Source organism: Salvelinus sp. IW2-2015, unplaced genomic scaffold (assembly GCF_002910315.2).
Source record: "Salvelinus sp. IW2-2015 unplaced genomic scaffold, ASM291031v2 Un_scaffold3439, whole genome shotgun sequence".
Lineage (NCBI taxonomy): Eukaryota > Metazoa > Chordata > Actinopteri > Salmoniformes > Salmonidae > Salvelinus > Salvelinus sp. IW2-2015.
This window is the reverse complement of record NW_019944719.1, coordinates 24,935-39,388: the sequence shown is the minus strand read 5'-3', so window position 1 is coordinate 39,388 and position 14,454 is coordinate 24,935. Positions and strand designations below refer to the sequence as shown.

At 49.0% G+C, this 14,454-nt stretch overlaps 1 protein-coding gene and 2 long non-coding RNA genes across 24 annotated transcripts in view; 1 reads left to right on the top strand and 2 right to left on the bottom strand.

Annotated features, from left to right (window-relative positions):
- Positions 1-4,101: 4,101 nt before the first annotated feature.
- On the bottom strand, positions 4,102-4,818 carry LOC139025863 (uncharacterized). The gene is made up of 2 exons (XR_011477527.1): positions 4,630-4,818; positions 4,102-4,561 (listed from the first exon to the last, which is right to left on the bottom strand). It is a non-coding gene; the product is annotated as an uncharacterized lncRNA (long non-coding RNA).
- A 63-nt stretch (positions 4,819-4,881) lies between these two features.
- LOC139025862 (uncharacterized) lies at positions 4,882-5,500 on the top strand. Of its 22 annotated transcripts, none has more exons than XR_011477518.1 (5): positions 4,919-5,003; positions 5,065-5,121; positions 5,155-5,293; positions 5,333-5,382; positions 5,468-5,492. It is a non-coding gene; the product is annotated as an uncharacterized lncRNA (long non-coding RNA). The 22 variants fall into 22 exon arrangements; XR_011477516.1 differs by having other exon boundaries at positions 5,463-5,490; XR_011477515.1 differs by lacking the exon at positions 5,468-5,492 and adding an exon at positions 5,429-5,459.
- Positions 5,223-14,454, bottom strand: part of LOC112075854 (short/branched chain specific acyl-CoA dehydrogenase, mitochondrial-like) — a 23,021-nt gene continuing 13,789 nt past the window's right edge. The window contains 9 exon segments of the mRNA XM_070441095.1: positions 5,223-5,301; positions 5,338-5,382; positions 5,468-5,579; positions 8,737-8,836; positions 9,732-9,869; positions 10,035-10,217; positions 12,941-12,982; positions 13,813-13,844; positions 13,847-13,910. Of these exon segments, the coding sequence (XP_070297196.1) occupies positions 5,376-5,382; positions 5,468-5,579; positions 8,737-8,836; positions 9,732-9,869; positions 10,035-10,217; positions 12,941-12,982; positions 13,813-13,844; positions 13,847-13,910 (678 nt within the window). The 3' untranslated portion in view covers positions 5,223-5,301; positions 5,338-5,375.

Here is a 14,454-nt window from a genome sequence, read left to right as displayed (position 1 = left end):
CAAACACTGCTCCAGTGTGTTACCATCGGGCCACTCACTGCACGCTCCAAACACTGCTCCAGTGTGTTACCATCACGGGCCACTCCTGCAACGCTACAACACTGCTCCAGTGTGTTACCATCAGGGCCACTCACTGCACGCTACAAACACTGCTCAGTGTGTTACCATGCGGCCATCACTGCACGCTACAACACACTGCTCCAGTGTGTTACCATCGGGCCACTCACCTGCACGTACAAACACTGCTCAGTGTTGTTACCGATCGGGCCACTCACTGCACGCTACAAACACGCTCCAGTGTGTTACCATCGGGCCACTCACTGCACGCTAACAAACACTGCCCAGTGTGTTACCATCGGGCCCACTGCATCGCTACAAACACTGCTCCAGTGTGTTACCAGGCCACTCACTGCACGCTACAAACACTGCTCCAGTGTGTACCATCGGCCACTCACTGCACGCTACAAACACTGCTCCAGTGTGTTACCATCGGGCCACTCACTGCACGCTACAAACACTGCTCCAGTGTGTTACCATCGGGCCACTCACTGCACCTACAAACACTGCTCCGTGTGTTACATCTGGGGCCACTCATGCCGCTACTCCAGTGTGTTACCATCGGGAGCCACTCACTGCACGCTACAAACACTGCTCCAGTGTACCACGGGCCACTCACTGCACGCTACAGAAGACACTGCCTCCAGTGTGTTACCGGCACTCACTGCAGCGCTACAAACACTGCTCCATGTTACCACCGGGCCACTCACTGCACGCTACAAACACTGCTCCAGTGTGTTACAGCTGGCACTCACTGCAGCCTACTCCAGTGTGTTACCATCGGCCACTACTGCACGCTACTCCAGTGTTACCATCGGGCCACTCACTGCACGCTACAAAACTGCTCCAGTGTGTTTACCACGGGCCACTCACGGCTCCAGTGTGTACCATCAGGGCCACTCACGGCTCCAGTGTGTTACCATCAGGGCCACTCACGGCTCCAGTGTGTGTGAACCAGTGATCACACATCTGGAAGAGACCATCACGCGCTAATCTGTGAAGTCAAAGGTCAGCCACACATCCCTCCGTCTGTGCAGGTGCCCAAACAAATTCTTCTCTCTAACTCAACATATACGGGACCTGCTGATATCTGAGAGTTATTTAGTAGATATATGCTGGTGTTCTACACCTGCATTGGCTTGGCTGTTTGGGGTTTTAGGCTGGGTTTCTGTACAGCACTTTGATATATCAGCTGATGTAAGAAGGGCTATATAAATACATTTGATATATATATTTTGTTAAGTTACAAACAAATAGTTTGAGATGTGATAAATGTTAAAGAGGATCTGACGTGTTTAACATCAAAAGGATTTAAACTTAGTTTTGTCCACGTAGGGTGAAGAAACATACATATTCAGACATGCATGTAGACTAAAAATCAACTGAAGTGGTTTTTGTACAGACCTACACAGATACATGATGCTGCCCTGTATTGAACCTATGGGAGGTTGGCTCTCAGTCTCAAGGACGACACTTGTTGTGAACAGCTACTTGTTCCCCCCCCCCCTCCCGGCGTAATGACAGGTCTCATCGTCCTGTTTRGAGACGGAGGGGGCGGAGAAGAGGATGGGAAGAGATGTCTGTGATCCAGATAATAGTATTTATCAAAAGGCAGCAATTACATTCATTAGAGGACTGGCAGGCAACAGTAACTAGGAAACTAATGGTTGTGGGAATGAAAAGAATCATATGCTAATTTCCTTTTTTTTCATTCTAATACCCTCTCTTGTTAAAATGGGATCTCGAGGCAAATAGACAGAACTAAAATGATACATCCCAAAGTCCTTCCTCACCACCTCTCCATAGTAATGAGGGTTGTGAAGACAGACTGTTACTATAGCTACATTTATCCAGGAAGTGAAATGACCCCCCCCCCCCCTCTGAAGAGAAGAGCCGTTATACACTACCTTCTGGTGATAAATGAGATGCTCACATCTCAAATTGTAGGGTTTAAAGCTGTCAAGCATCTTAAAATGAAATTTGTTACACCCTTTGAAAAAAAAATTGTAATAATGATGATTTGTACACGTTGCTAAAATAATACAAAACAGCTTTTACTAATCTAACAGTTTGTAGACTCAAGCTTTTTAATTCAGCATCTTTTACATCTCAATTAGACGAAGTGGATCGTGTTTCTGACRTCCGGAGCAAAGTCATTAAGAGAATATCCTCAGAGAGACTGTATATACACAGTAGGTTTTCATTTTCAACCTCTCTGGTATGACGCTGCATGGGAAGATGTGTCGGTCTGAGGTGGTGATTTATAATGAATTCATTAATACATATTTAGCTTAGTTTATGGACATTACATTAAATCGAAAACAACTATATTATCTCCCCTCAAACTTTATCTGATCCCTGGAGACGCCGCCACGTCACGCAGCTAGACTGGAGACGCCGCCACGTCACGCAGCTAGACTGGAGACGCCGCCACGTCACGTAGCTAGACTGGAGACGCCGCCACGTCACGTAGCTAGACTGGAGACGCCGTCAACGTCACGTAGCTAGACTGGAGACGCCGCCACGTCACGTAGCTAGACTGGAGACGGCCGTCACGTAGCTAGACTGGAGACCGCCGTCACGTAGTTAGACTGAGGAGACGCCGCCGACCGTAGCTAGACTGGAGACGCGCGTACGTCACGTAGCTAGACTGAGACGCCGCCACGTCACGTAGCTAGACTGGAGACGCCGTCACGTAGCTAGACTGGAGACGCCGTCACGTAGGCTAGACTGGAGACGCCGCCTACGTAGCTAGACGGAGACGCCGCCGCACGTCACGTAGTAGACTGGAGACGCGCCCGACGTCACGTAGCTAGACTGGAGACGCCGTCACGTAGCTAGACGGAGACGCGCCGACGTCACGTAGCTAGATCGGAGACGCCGCCACGTCACGTAGCTAGACTGGAACGCCGCCACGTCACGTAGCTAGACTGGAGACGCCGCCACGTCACGTAGCAGACTGGAGACGCCGCCACGTCACGTAGCCAGACTGGAGAACGCCGCCACGTCAACGTAGCTAGACTGGAGACGCCGCCTACGTGGCAGACTGGAGACGCTGAGACAAGTTAAGTCAAGTAGCTAGACTGAAGACAATTAAGTCAAGTAGCTAGACTGAAGACAATTAAGTCAAGTAGCTAGACTGAAGACAATTAAGTCAAGTAGCTAGACTGAAGACAATTAAGTCAAGTAGCTAGACTGAAGACAATTAAGTCAAGTAGCTAGACTGAAGACAATTAAGTCAAGTAGCTAGACTGAAGACAATTAAGTCAAGTAGCTAGACTGAAGACAATTAAGTCAAGTAGCTAGACTGAAGACAATTAAGTCAAGTAGCTAGACTGAAGACAATTAAGTCAAGTAGCTAGACTGAAGAACAATTAAGTCAAGTAGCTAGACTGAAGACAATTAAGTCAAGTAGTAGACTGAAGACAATTAAGTCAAGTAGCTAGACTGAAGACAATTAAGTCAAGTAGCTAGACTGAGACAATTAAGTCAAAGTAGCTAGACTGAATCTTACAGAATCAACTTAGTCACTGATGAATGTTAATTTGCTCTGTCGAACAGATATAATTACTGGCAGACAGCTGATATAGGTCCACCATGTTGTGTGTGTGTGTACTAACTATGCCGTCTGGGGAGAGAACAATAGCCCTTGTATTGTACGGACAAGACCGTGTTGTAAGGAAACCTAATCAATCTCTGACAAACTGCTCCTGAGAGAGTTTAATTATTTAATGAGTTCTCTTCAGTCTGAAACCTGAGCGTAATTCAATTGCAATAAAATAACATTAGGCCTGACAAGGCTATTAAGAAATTGTTCTAATTTACTGCTCTTTTGGAGGTTACGGTCTGTGGCTTTTACTGTGACGTACTAACAAACCTCACGTCGCASACTCAGAAAAACAAGGAAATGTCTGCCATCTAGTGGCTGAACAACAGACTTGCCAGGAGTTAGGCTTTGCATGGGCTTTGGTACTCTAGCTAAACGAGATTTAGAAGGATAGCGTCGCAAGAATACCTTAGCAGCAATAAGAGGAGACAAGACCATTTAAAAACACTTTTTCAATATTTATTAGTACTGTCAAAGAAGTTGATGAAAATAAAAACTTAGACAATCTCTTCTAGTTGTGTTTTAAAAACKAATTCCCCAGATATATCGTTAAAATAAAGTAGAGTGCTGAAAGAATGCTCTGACAGGAAGTAAACATGGTTACCACGACAACGGTAGAGCCCAAACCACCCAACAGACTACACAACCATAGAAGGACTTCCTCTAACGGAGGCATTATATTATATCTTGTGGTGTTAACAAAATAAACAACAAACTGTGCTTGGATAAAGGCACTGATTTGATATGAGACTATTAAAATCAGCTGAGTAAATAGTAAATACCAAWACTGTAGAATTAACATGATGTATTCTTATTAGTTTTGTAAAAAAGCACAAGCTACTGAGGTGGAACATTCTGAAAGAGCCATATGGAAGTAGGGGAAAACAGTTGAAAACACTTAACAATACCAACACAACAGAGCTACGTTACACTATCTATCTACAGGTCTGGAAACAGTTGAAAACACTTACAATACCAACACACCAGAGCTACTTTACACTATCTACAGGTATGGAAACAGTAACCATTAATCCATCCATAGTGGAAAGCAACAGATACATTGACTAAGTGTACATGATTATGGAGCATCCTCTAGTCAGCAGTGGTTCACACATGACCTCTACAGTAAGGCCTGCACTATTCAGGTCTGGTGGGCTGAACGGTACAGAGTTGGGTGATTGAAATTTAAAGAGGTCATTCCCATTGAGCCGACACATCCCATGATGAGGATACGGTCAGGAGGTCAGTCTCCCATGCTGAGGATACGGTCAGGAGGTCAGTCTCCATGCTGAGGATATGTCCAGGAGGTCAGTCTCCATGCTGAGGATACGGTCAGGAGGTTAGTCTCCATGCTGAGGATACGGTCAGGAGGTCAGTCTCCAGATGGAGGTAGTCAGGAGGTCAGTCTCCATGCTGAGGATACGGTCAGGAGGTCAGTCTCCATGCTGAGGATTACGGTCAGGAGGTCAGTCTACATGATGAGGATACAGTCAGGAGGTCAGTCTACATGATGAGGATACAGTCAGGAGGTCAGTCTCCATGATGAGGTACGGTCAGGAGGTCAGTCTCCATGATGAGGAAACAGTCAGGAGGTCAGTCTCCATGATGAGGATACGGTCAGGAGGTCAGGTCAGGAGGTCAGTCTCCATGTGAGGAGACAGTCAGGAGACCAGGTCAGTCTCCATGATGAGGATACGGTCAGGAGACCAGGTCAGGAGGTCAGTCAACCATGCTGAGGATACAGTCAGGAGGTCAGGTCAGGAGGTCAGTCTCCATGATGAGGATACAGACCAGACAGGTCAGGTCAGTCTCCATGATGAGGAAACAGACCAGACCAGGTCAGAGGTCATACTCCTGTCTATAAACTTGGCCATGGTGGACAGCTGGATGTTGTGCGTGCCCTCATAAATGGTACCTGTATAGATACAAACATGGAAAAACAGCTTTAATGACCATTACACCAATACTGAATAGAACATTACAGATTACATGTTATGTCCATAACTTCCACCAATAATTAAATATAGTTTTCCTTAAATCAGTACTGGACCAAAGAGAAACAGTTCACTCAGTCTGTCTAACTGCGCCTGGATCTGCCAAAATCTCTGCCATCAAAACAGCCAAAGTAGAACCAACCGTTGAAAGCAAGTGTCATTGTGTCGTAAGAGCTTCCTGGACCGTACCCTGGTTGAGTAGGAGCGCCTCAGGGCCCCGTCCTCCATCTAGGAGCGCCACAGGGCCCCGTCCTCATCTAGGAGCGCCCCGGGGCCCCGTCCTCCATCTAGGAGCGCCACAGGCCCCGTCCTCCATCTAGGAGCGCCACAGGGCCCCGTCCTCTATATAGAACGCCCACATGGCCCCGTCCTCCACCTAGAACGCCACAGGGCCCCATCCTCCATCTAGGAGCGGCCACAGGGCCCCATCCTCCATCTAGGAGCGCCACAGGGCCCCTCCTCTATTTAGAACGCCACAGGGCCCCATCCTTACCTAGAACGCCACAGGGCCCCATCCTCCACCTAGAACGCCACAGGGCCCCATCCTCCACCTAGAACGCCACAGGGCCCCATCTTCACCTAGAACGCCACAAGGGCCCCATCCTCTATATAGAACGCCACATGGCCCCGTCCTCTATATAGAAACGCCCACAGGGCCCCATCCTCTATATATAGAACGCCACATGGCCCCGTCCTCTATATAGAACGCCACAGGGCCCCATCCTCTATCTAGAACGCCACAGGGCCCCATCTTCCACCTAGAAACGCCACAAGGCCCATCCTCTATATAGAACGCCACATGGCCCCGTCCTCTATCTAGAACGCCACAGGGCCCCATCCTCCATCTAGAACGCCACAGGGCCCCATCCTCTATATAGAACGCCACAGGGCCCCATCCTCCACCTAGAACGCCACAAGGCCCCGTCCTCTATATAGAACGCCACAGGGCCCCATCCTCTATATAGAACGCCACATGGCCCCATCCTCCACCTAGAACGCCCACAAGGCCCCGTCCTCTATATAGAACGCCACAGGGCCCCATCCCTCTATATAGAACGCCACAGGGCCCCATCCTCTATATAGAACGCCACAGGGCCCATCTCTATAGAACGCCACAGGGCCCCATCCTCATATAGAACGCCACAGGCCCCATCCTCTATATAGAACGCCACAAGGCCCCGTCCTCTATATAGAACGCCACAGGGCCCCATCCTCTATATAGAACGCCACAAGGCCCCGTCCTCTATATAGAACACCACAGGCCCATCCTCTATATAGAACACCACAGGGCCCCATCCTCTATATAGAACACCACAGAGGCCCCATCTTCCACTAGAACGCCACAGGGCCCCATCCTCTATCTAGAACACCACAGGGCCCCATCTTCCACCTAGAACGCCACAGGGCCCCATCCTCTATATAGAACACCACAGGGCCCCGTCCTCTATATAGAACACCACAGGGCCCCATCCTCCACCTAGAACGCCACAGGCCCCGTCCTCCATCTAGAACGCCACAGGGCCCCATCCTCCATCTAGAACGCACAGGGCCCCATCCTCCATCTAGAACGCCACAGGCCCCATCCTCTATCTACAACGCCACAGGCCCCGTCCTCCACCTAGAACGCCACAGGGCCCCATCCTCTACCTAGAACGCCACAGGCCCCATCCTCTATCTAGAACGCCACAGGGCCCCATCCTCTATCTAGAACACCACAGGGCCCCATCCTCTATCTAGAACACCACAGGGCCCCGTCCTCTATACAAAACACCACAGGGCCCCGTCCTCCATCTAGAACGCCACAGGGCCCCGTCCTCTATCTAGAACGCCACAGGGCCCGTCCTCTATACAGAACGCCACAGGGCCCCGTCCTCCATCTAGAACGCCACAGGGCCCCATCCTCTATACAGAACGCCACAGGGCCCCATCCTCTATACAGAACGCCACAGGGCCCCATCCTCTATACAGAACGCCACAGGGCCCCCTCCTCCATCTAGAACGCCACAGGGCCCCATCCTCCATCTAGAACGCCACAGGGCCCCATCTTCCATCTAGAACGCCACAGGGCCCCGTCCTCCATCTAGAACGCCACAGGCCCCATCCTCTATTACAGAACGCCAACAGGGCCCCATCCTCTATCTAGAACACCACAGGGCCCCATCCTCTATCTAGAACACCACAGGGCCCATCCTCTATCTAGAACACCACAGGGCCCATCCTCTATTCTAGAAACACCACAGGGCCCCATCCTCTATCTAGAACACCACAGGGCCCCATCCTCTATCTAGAACCCACAGGGCCCCATCCTCTATCTAGAACGCCACAGGGCCCCATCCTCCACTAGAAACGCCACAGGCCCCATCCTCCCATCTAGAACACCACAGGGCCCCATCCTCTATACAGAACGCCACAGGGCCCCATCCTCTATCTAGAACGCCAGAGGGCCCCATCCTCCATCTAGAACGCCACAGGGCCACATCCTCTATCTAGAACACCACAGGGCCCCATCCTCTATATAGAACACCACAGGGCCCCGTCCTCTATATAGAACACCACAGGGCTGCAGTCAACAGAAATGCACTCTATAGAGAATAATACAGCATTGGACACACCCACTCTCTCCTAGCACACACCCCCTCTCTCCTAGCACACACCCACTCTCTCCTAGCACACACCCACACTCTCCTAGCACACACACACTCTCTCCTAGCACACACACACTCTCTCCTAGAACACACCCACTCTCTCCTAGAACACACCCACTCTCTCCTAGCACACACCCACTCTCTCCTAGAACACACCCACTCTCTCCTAGAACACACCCTCTCTCTCCTAGAACACACCCTCTCTCTCCTAGAACACCAAGGTCAGACCAGACAGAGGAATTCCTCGAGGATCAGATTACCTTCTGTGTAGCCCAGCACCACCCCCCTCCCCCCTCCACCTTGCTGTGGCCCAATAACTAGCTAGCTAACTGTAGTTAAGACGTTCCTAAACACCATCCCACACAGTCACGTTACCCACCGGGTTGCATAGCAACAGTACAGGATAGCTTTGGAACTAGTSGTMGAAACGTACCTATTTTACAATCTCTGTAGTATTTCTCAACAGGGTAGTCTTTGGTGAAGCCGACCCCTCCCATCCACTCGATGCATTTTGAAGTGGTCAACGTTGCCACCTACATTTAYGGAGGGAGGAACAATCARCATATTGTTAAACAACACAAATACTGTGATGCTGTTGGATGAAATAGTTTGGATTTGCACTGTTCATTCACTCTATTAGAAGAGCAGGGCGGGACCCTCGCCGAGCAGGGCGGGGCCCTCGCCGAGCAGGGCGGGGCCCTCTCCGAGCAGGGCGGGACCCCCTCGCCGAGCAGGGCGGGACCCCCTCGCCGAGCAGGGCGGGACCCCCTCGCCGAGCAGGGCGGGACCCTCGCCGAGCAGGGCGGGACCCTCGCCGAGCAGGGCGGGACCCCCTCGCCGAGCAGGGCGGGACCCCTTCGCCGAGCGGGACCCCTTCGCCGAGCAGGGCGGGACCCCCTTGCCGAGCAGGGCGGGACCCCCTCGCCGAGCAGGGCGGGACCCCCTCGCCGAGCAGGGCGGGACCCTCGCAAAGCAGGGCGGGGCCCTCTCCGAGCAGGGCGGGACTCTCTCCGAGCAGGGTTCTGATACATGACCAGTCCAGTGACTGCTGATCTACGATCATATACTCTCACTCTGAGACGCTGTATGAATATGGGCCTTGGTCTCTACATTCAGCTCACCTCTGAGGTGAAGTACTTGGCCATGCAGGCCTCCTTGATGAAAGGTCTTCCTGCCTCCTTCAGCCGGGCAGCGTTGTAGGTAAGCAACCTGGCAGCCTCTATCTGGGTGGCTACATGGGCTATCTGGTGCTGCATGGCCTGAAACATGGAGAATAATGGAGGCTTTTAAAATAATCAAAGATTAGNGGGACCCTCGCCGAGCAGGGTTCTGATACATGACCAGTCCAGTGACTGCTGATCTACGATCATATACTCTCACTCTGAGACGCTGTATGAATATGGGCCTTGGTCTCTACATTCAGCTCACCTCTGAGGTGAAGTACTTGGCCATGCAGGCCTCCTTGATGAAAGGTCTTCCTGCCTCCTTCAGCCGGGCAGCGTTGTAGGTAAGCAGCCTGGCAGCCTCTATCTGGGTGGCTACATGGGCTATCTGGTGCTGCATGGCCTGAAACATGGAGAATAATGGAGGCTTTTAAAATAATCAAAAATATTAGTTTGATAGAAGTCAGAAAAAGCCACACAATGGTCATAGCAGCAACACCTACAAGAGGAGAAACATGAATTCCATGACCAGGAAATGTTTAAAATGTATTAAATGACTACGTTTTACCTGGAAGTCGAAGATGCGTTTGCCAAACTGAACCCTCTGTCTGGTRTAGGGAACGGCCTGGTCGAAGCAGCCCTGAGCCAGTCCCAGCATCTGAGCAGCGATCCCAATCCTGCCTTCRTTCAGCATGCCGATGGCGTACTTGTATCCGTGGCCGATCTGACCCAAGATGTTCTTCTCAGGAACCTTCAACAAAATCAGAATGACATTTTTTATTCGCGAAGTACATTTCTACCCAGAATTTGACTTGGTGAAGTGTTGGTGCCAGCAACAGACGAAATATTAGGCTCTGTCCCCCGACTAAAACAACTGTTGGTCGACCAAGAGTCCTCTGTTCTTTCGACCAATCAGTTGGTTGATTTCTTTTTTTAAAAAGTTGTATTTCTTTTCATATATAGACACACCCTGTGTGTTTAATAAAATCAACTCTATGCACTGAGCTTGTCTGATGCTTTAAGCTCACTATTTGATTAAATAATTAAGACACAAAATGATTCATTAGGGTGTTCGACGGCACTTGCAGCGCTGTGTAACAGCTAAATCCGTCTAKTSCTCGCTCTCTTTACGTGACATGTGWCGCATGCATGTGACCAATAGGACCTGACCTAYAGCCTATCATAAATCACTATAAAATTGGTTATAAACTCCGAACACATTGACAGCGAAATGGATACGGAGGATGTGAATAAGAAACGTGAAAAACGGGGGAATGTTTCCTGGTTGCTCAGGAGGGAACGGGAAAGTCAGATCTGTGGAAGACATTTGATTTAGTCGTAGAAACTACGAAAGACAGATTCAAGAAAAACCCAAACCTGCTGTTGATTAACAAGAGAAGCATCTGACCATTTGAACCAAGCGTAAACATTTCAAAATAATACAATCGCTGACATACTGCGATTTTTATAATTTTTAGGCTAATTATTCAAGGATACCTTTAATTTTCCTTTTAAAACTAAAATGTTTTGATTCTTCTAAGCATGAACGACTCGTATGCTGTGTGATGACAGAACGACTCGTACGCTGTGCCGATGACATGAACGATCGTACGCTGTGCGATGACATAAACGACTCGTATCGCTGTCTGATGACATGACGACCGTGCGCGTGTGCGATGACATGAACGCTCGACGCTGTGGTGATGACATGAACGACTCGTACGCTGTCTGATGACATGAACGACTCGTATGTGTGTGATGAATGAACGACTCGTAGTGTGAAACAGCATGTATGCATGCGACGACGATGACTGTACTGTGACATCGCATCGTACGTGATGACTCGAACGACTCGTACGCTGTCTGACATGACATGAAGACTCGTATGGCTGTGCGATGACATGAACGACTCGTACGCCTGTGCGATGCATGAACGACTCGACGCTGTGTGATGACATGAACACTCGTATGCGCTGTGGTATGACATGAACGACTCGTATGCTGGTGTATGACATGACGACTCTACGCTGTCTGATGACATGAACGACTCGTATCGTTGATTGACATGAAGACTCGTACGCTGTCTGATGACATGAAAACGACTCGTATGCTGTGTGATGACATGAACGACTCCGTAACGCGTCTGACATCACATGAACGACCTGTATGCTGTTGCGATGACATGAACGACTCGTACGCTGTGCATGACATGAACGACTCGTACCTGTGTGGATGAATGAACGACTGGCCGTTACATCGCTGTACGCTGTGGATGACATGAACGACCTCCGTACGCTTCGTGTGATGACATGAACGACTCGTCATCGCTGTGTGATAATGAAGACTCGTATGCATGTGTGATGACAATGGAACGACTCGTACCGGCTGTGTGATGACATGAACGACTCGTGGACATGAACGGTGTCGTGATGACATGAACGACTTCGTATGCTGTGTGATGACAGTGAACGACTCGTACCTGTCTGATGACATGACGACTCGTAGCTGTGTGATGAAATGAAACGACTCGTACGCTGTGGCGATGACATGAACGACTCGTACGCTGTGTGATGACAATGAACGACTCTATGCCGTGTGCATGACATAAACGACTCGTATGCTGTCTGATGACATGAACGCCTCGTACGGCTGTGCGATGACATGAGATCGTATGCTGTGTGATGACATGAACGACTCCGTAGCTGATGCGATGACCATGAACGACTCGTATGCTGTGTGATGCATGAACGACTCGTATGCTGTGTGATGAACATGAACCGACCTCGTAACGCTGGTCTGATGACATGAAACGACTCGTATGCTGTGTGATGACACAGAACGACTCGTACGCTGTGCTGATGCATGATATATATATATAACCATATATATTCAGTAGCACATGTCTTACGTGGACGGACTTCTGCCATCCCCACGGCCTCCACAGCGGATTTGGTCCATCAGACACGAGCAAATCACATGGGTGTCTTGTAGCCAATGGAAAATTATGTAATAATCCGCTCGACTAAAGAAATCTCTGTCGACCAACAGCCTATGGACATCAATGGACCATCGCCTAAATGGGGTCAGCCTACAAATATATATGACAGAATCTAAAATACGGATACAATGAAAATGGCCACTTCTAGAGAGTAGAGACACATTTCATATAAGCAGCTAGAAGGTAAGAGTCATTATTAAACAACATTACATTACCATTCAATCAACATGCTTCTGATCTGATGGACAGGTTGATGCTATCAGATTCACCTTTTCATTGCTGGTTGTTGTTACTGTCTAGATTTGTTCATATTTAGTATGTGTGCGCTCCCTACCTTGATGTTGTCCAGGTTGAAGAGGTCTACCTACCTTGATGTTATCACAGGTTGAAGAGGACAGGTTTGAAGAGCCTACCTACCTTGACGTTATCCAGGTTGAAGAGGAAGGTTGAAGAGGACGGTTGAAGAGCCTACCTACCTTGATGTTATCCAGGTTGAGAGGACAGGTTGAAGAGCCTACCTACCTTGACGTTGTCCAGGTTGAAGAGGACAGGTTTGAAGAGTCCTACCTACCTTGATGTTATCTCAGGTTGAAGAGGACAGGTTGAAGAGGACAGGTTGAAGAGCCTATCTACCTTGGACTGTTATCCAGGTTGAAGAGGACAGGTGAAGAGTCTACCTACCTTGATGTTACCAGGTTGAAGAGGACAGGTTGAAGAGGACAGGTTGAAGAGCTACCTACCTTGACGTATCAGGTTGAAAGGACAGGTTGAAGAGTCTACTACCTTGATGTTTCCAGGTTGAAGAGGCAGGTTGAAGAGCCTACCTACCTTGATGTTGTCCAGGTTGAAGAGCTCAACCTACCTTGACACTTATCCAGGTTGAAGAGGACAGGTTGAAGAGCCTACCTACCTGACATTATCCAGGTTGAGAGACAGGTTGAAGAGGAAGGTTGAGAGCCTACTACCTTCGATGTATCCCAGGTTGAAGAGGAACAGGTTGAAGAGCCTACCTACCCTTGATGTTGTCCAGAGCTTTGAAGAGGCCAGGTTGAAGAGCCTACCTACCTTGATGTTGTCGAGGTTGAAGAGACAGGTTTGAAGAGCCTACCTACCTTGATATTGTCCAGGTTGAGAGGACAGGTTGAAAGAGTCTACTACCTTGATGTTAATCCAGGTTGAAAAGCTCACTACCTTGATGTTGTCCGGGTTGAAGAAGCTACCTACCTTGATGTTGTCCGGGTTGAAGAAGCTACCAATACCTTGATGTTATCCAGGTTGGAGAAGCTACCTACCTTGATGTTATCCAGTTGAAAGAGTTACCTACTTGACGTTGTCCGGTTGAGAGGACAGGTTGAAGAGCTCTCAGACCCAGTTTGTTCCCTTCTTGCCGATCTGAAGCCCCTCTGTGTCTCTGTCCACGATAAAGCAGGTGATACCTCTGTGACCCTGTCAACAAGGAAGAAGATACTGTTATTTACTGCTATGATACAAAATGAAAAACTTATCTGTCAACATACACAGGTTCCACAGCTTTTCCGTGGCGCTACCTCTCAGCAGGAAATATCAAAACACAAAAGGAGAAAATCCTCTCAACAGGAACCATATCAAACATAAGGAGAAACTCGCTCTACAGTCTGAAACAAACAACTAAGAAGAAACTCCTCTACAGTCTGAAGACAAACACAAGGAGAAACTCCTCTAACAGTCCTGAAGACAACACTAGGAGAAACTCTCCTACAGTCTGAAAGACAATTCCACTTAGGAGAACTCCTCTACAGTGGCCCAATCACTAAGGAGAAACTCCTCTACAGTCTGAAGACAAAACACCGTAAGGAGAAACTCCTCTAGTCGTAAGACAAACAACTAAGGAAGGAGAACTCCCTCTAACCAGTCTGAGACAATCCTTTAGGAGAAACTCCTCTACACAGTCTGAAGACAATCATAAGGAGAAACTCCTCTACAGTCTGAAGAACAATCACTTAAGGAGAAA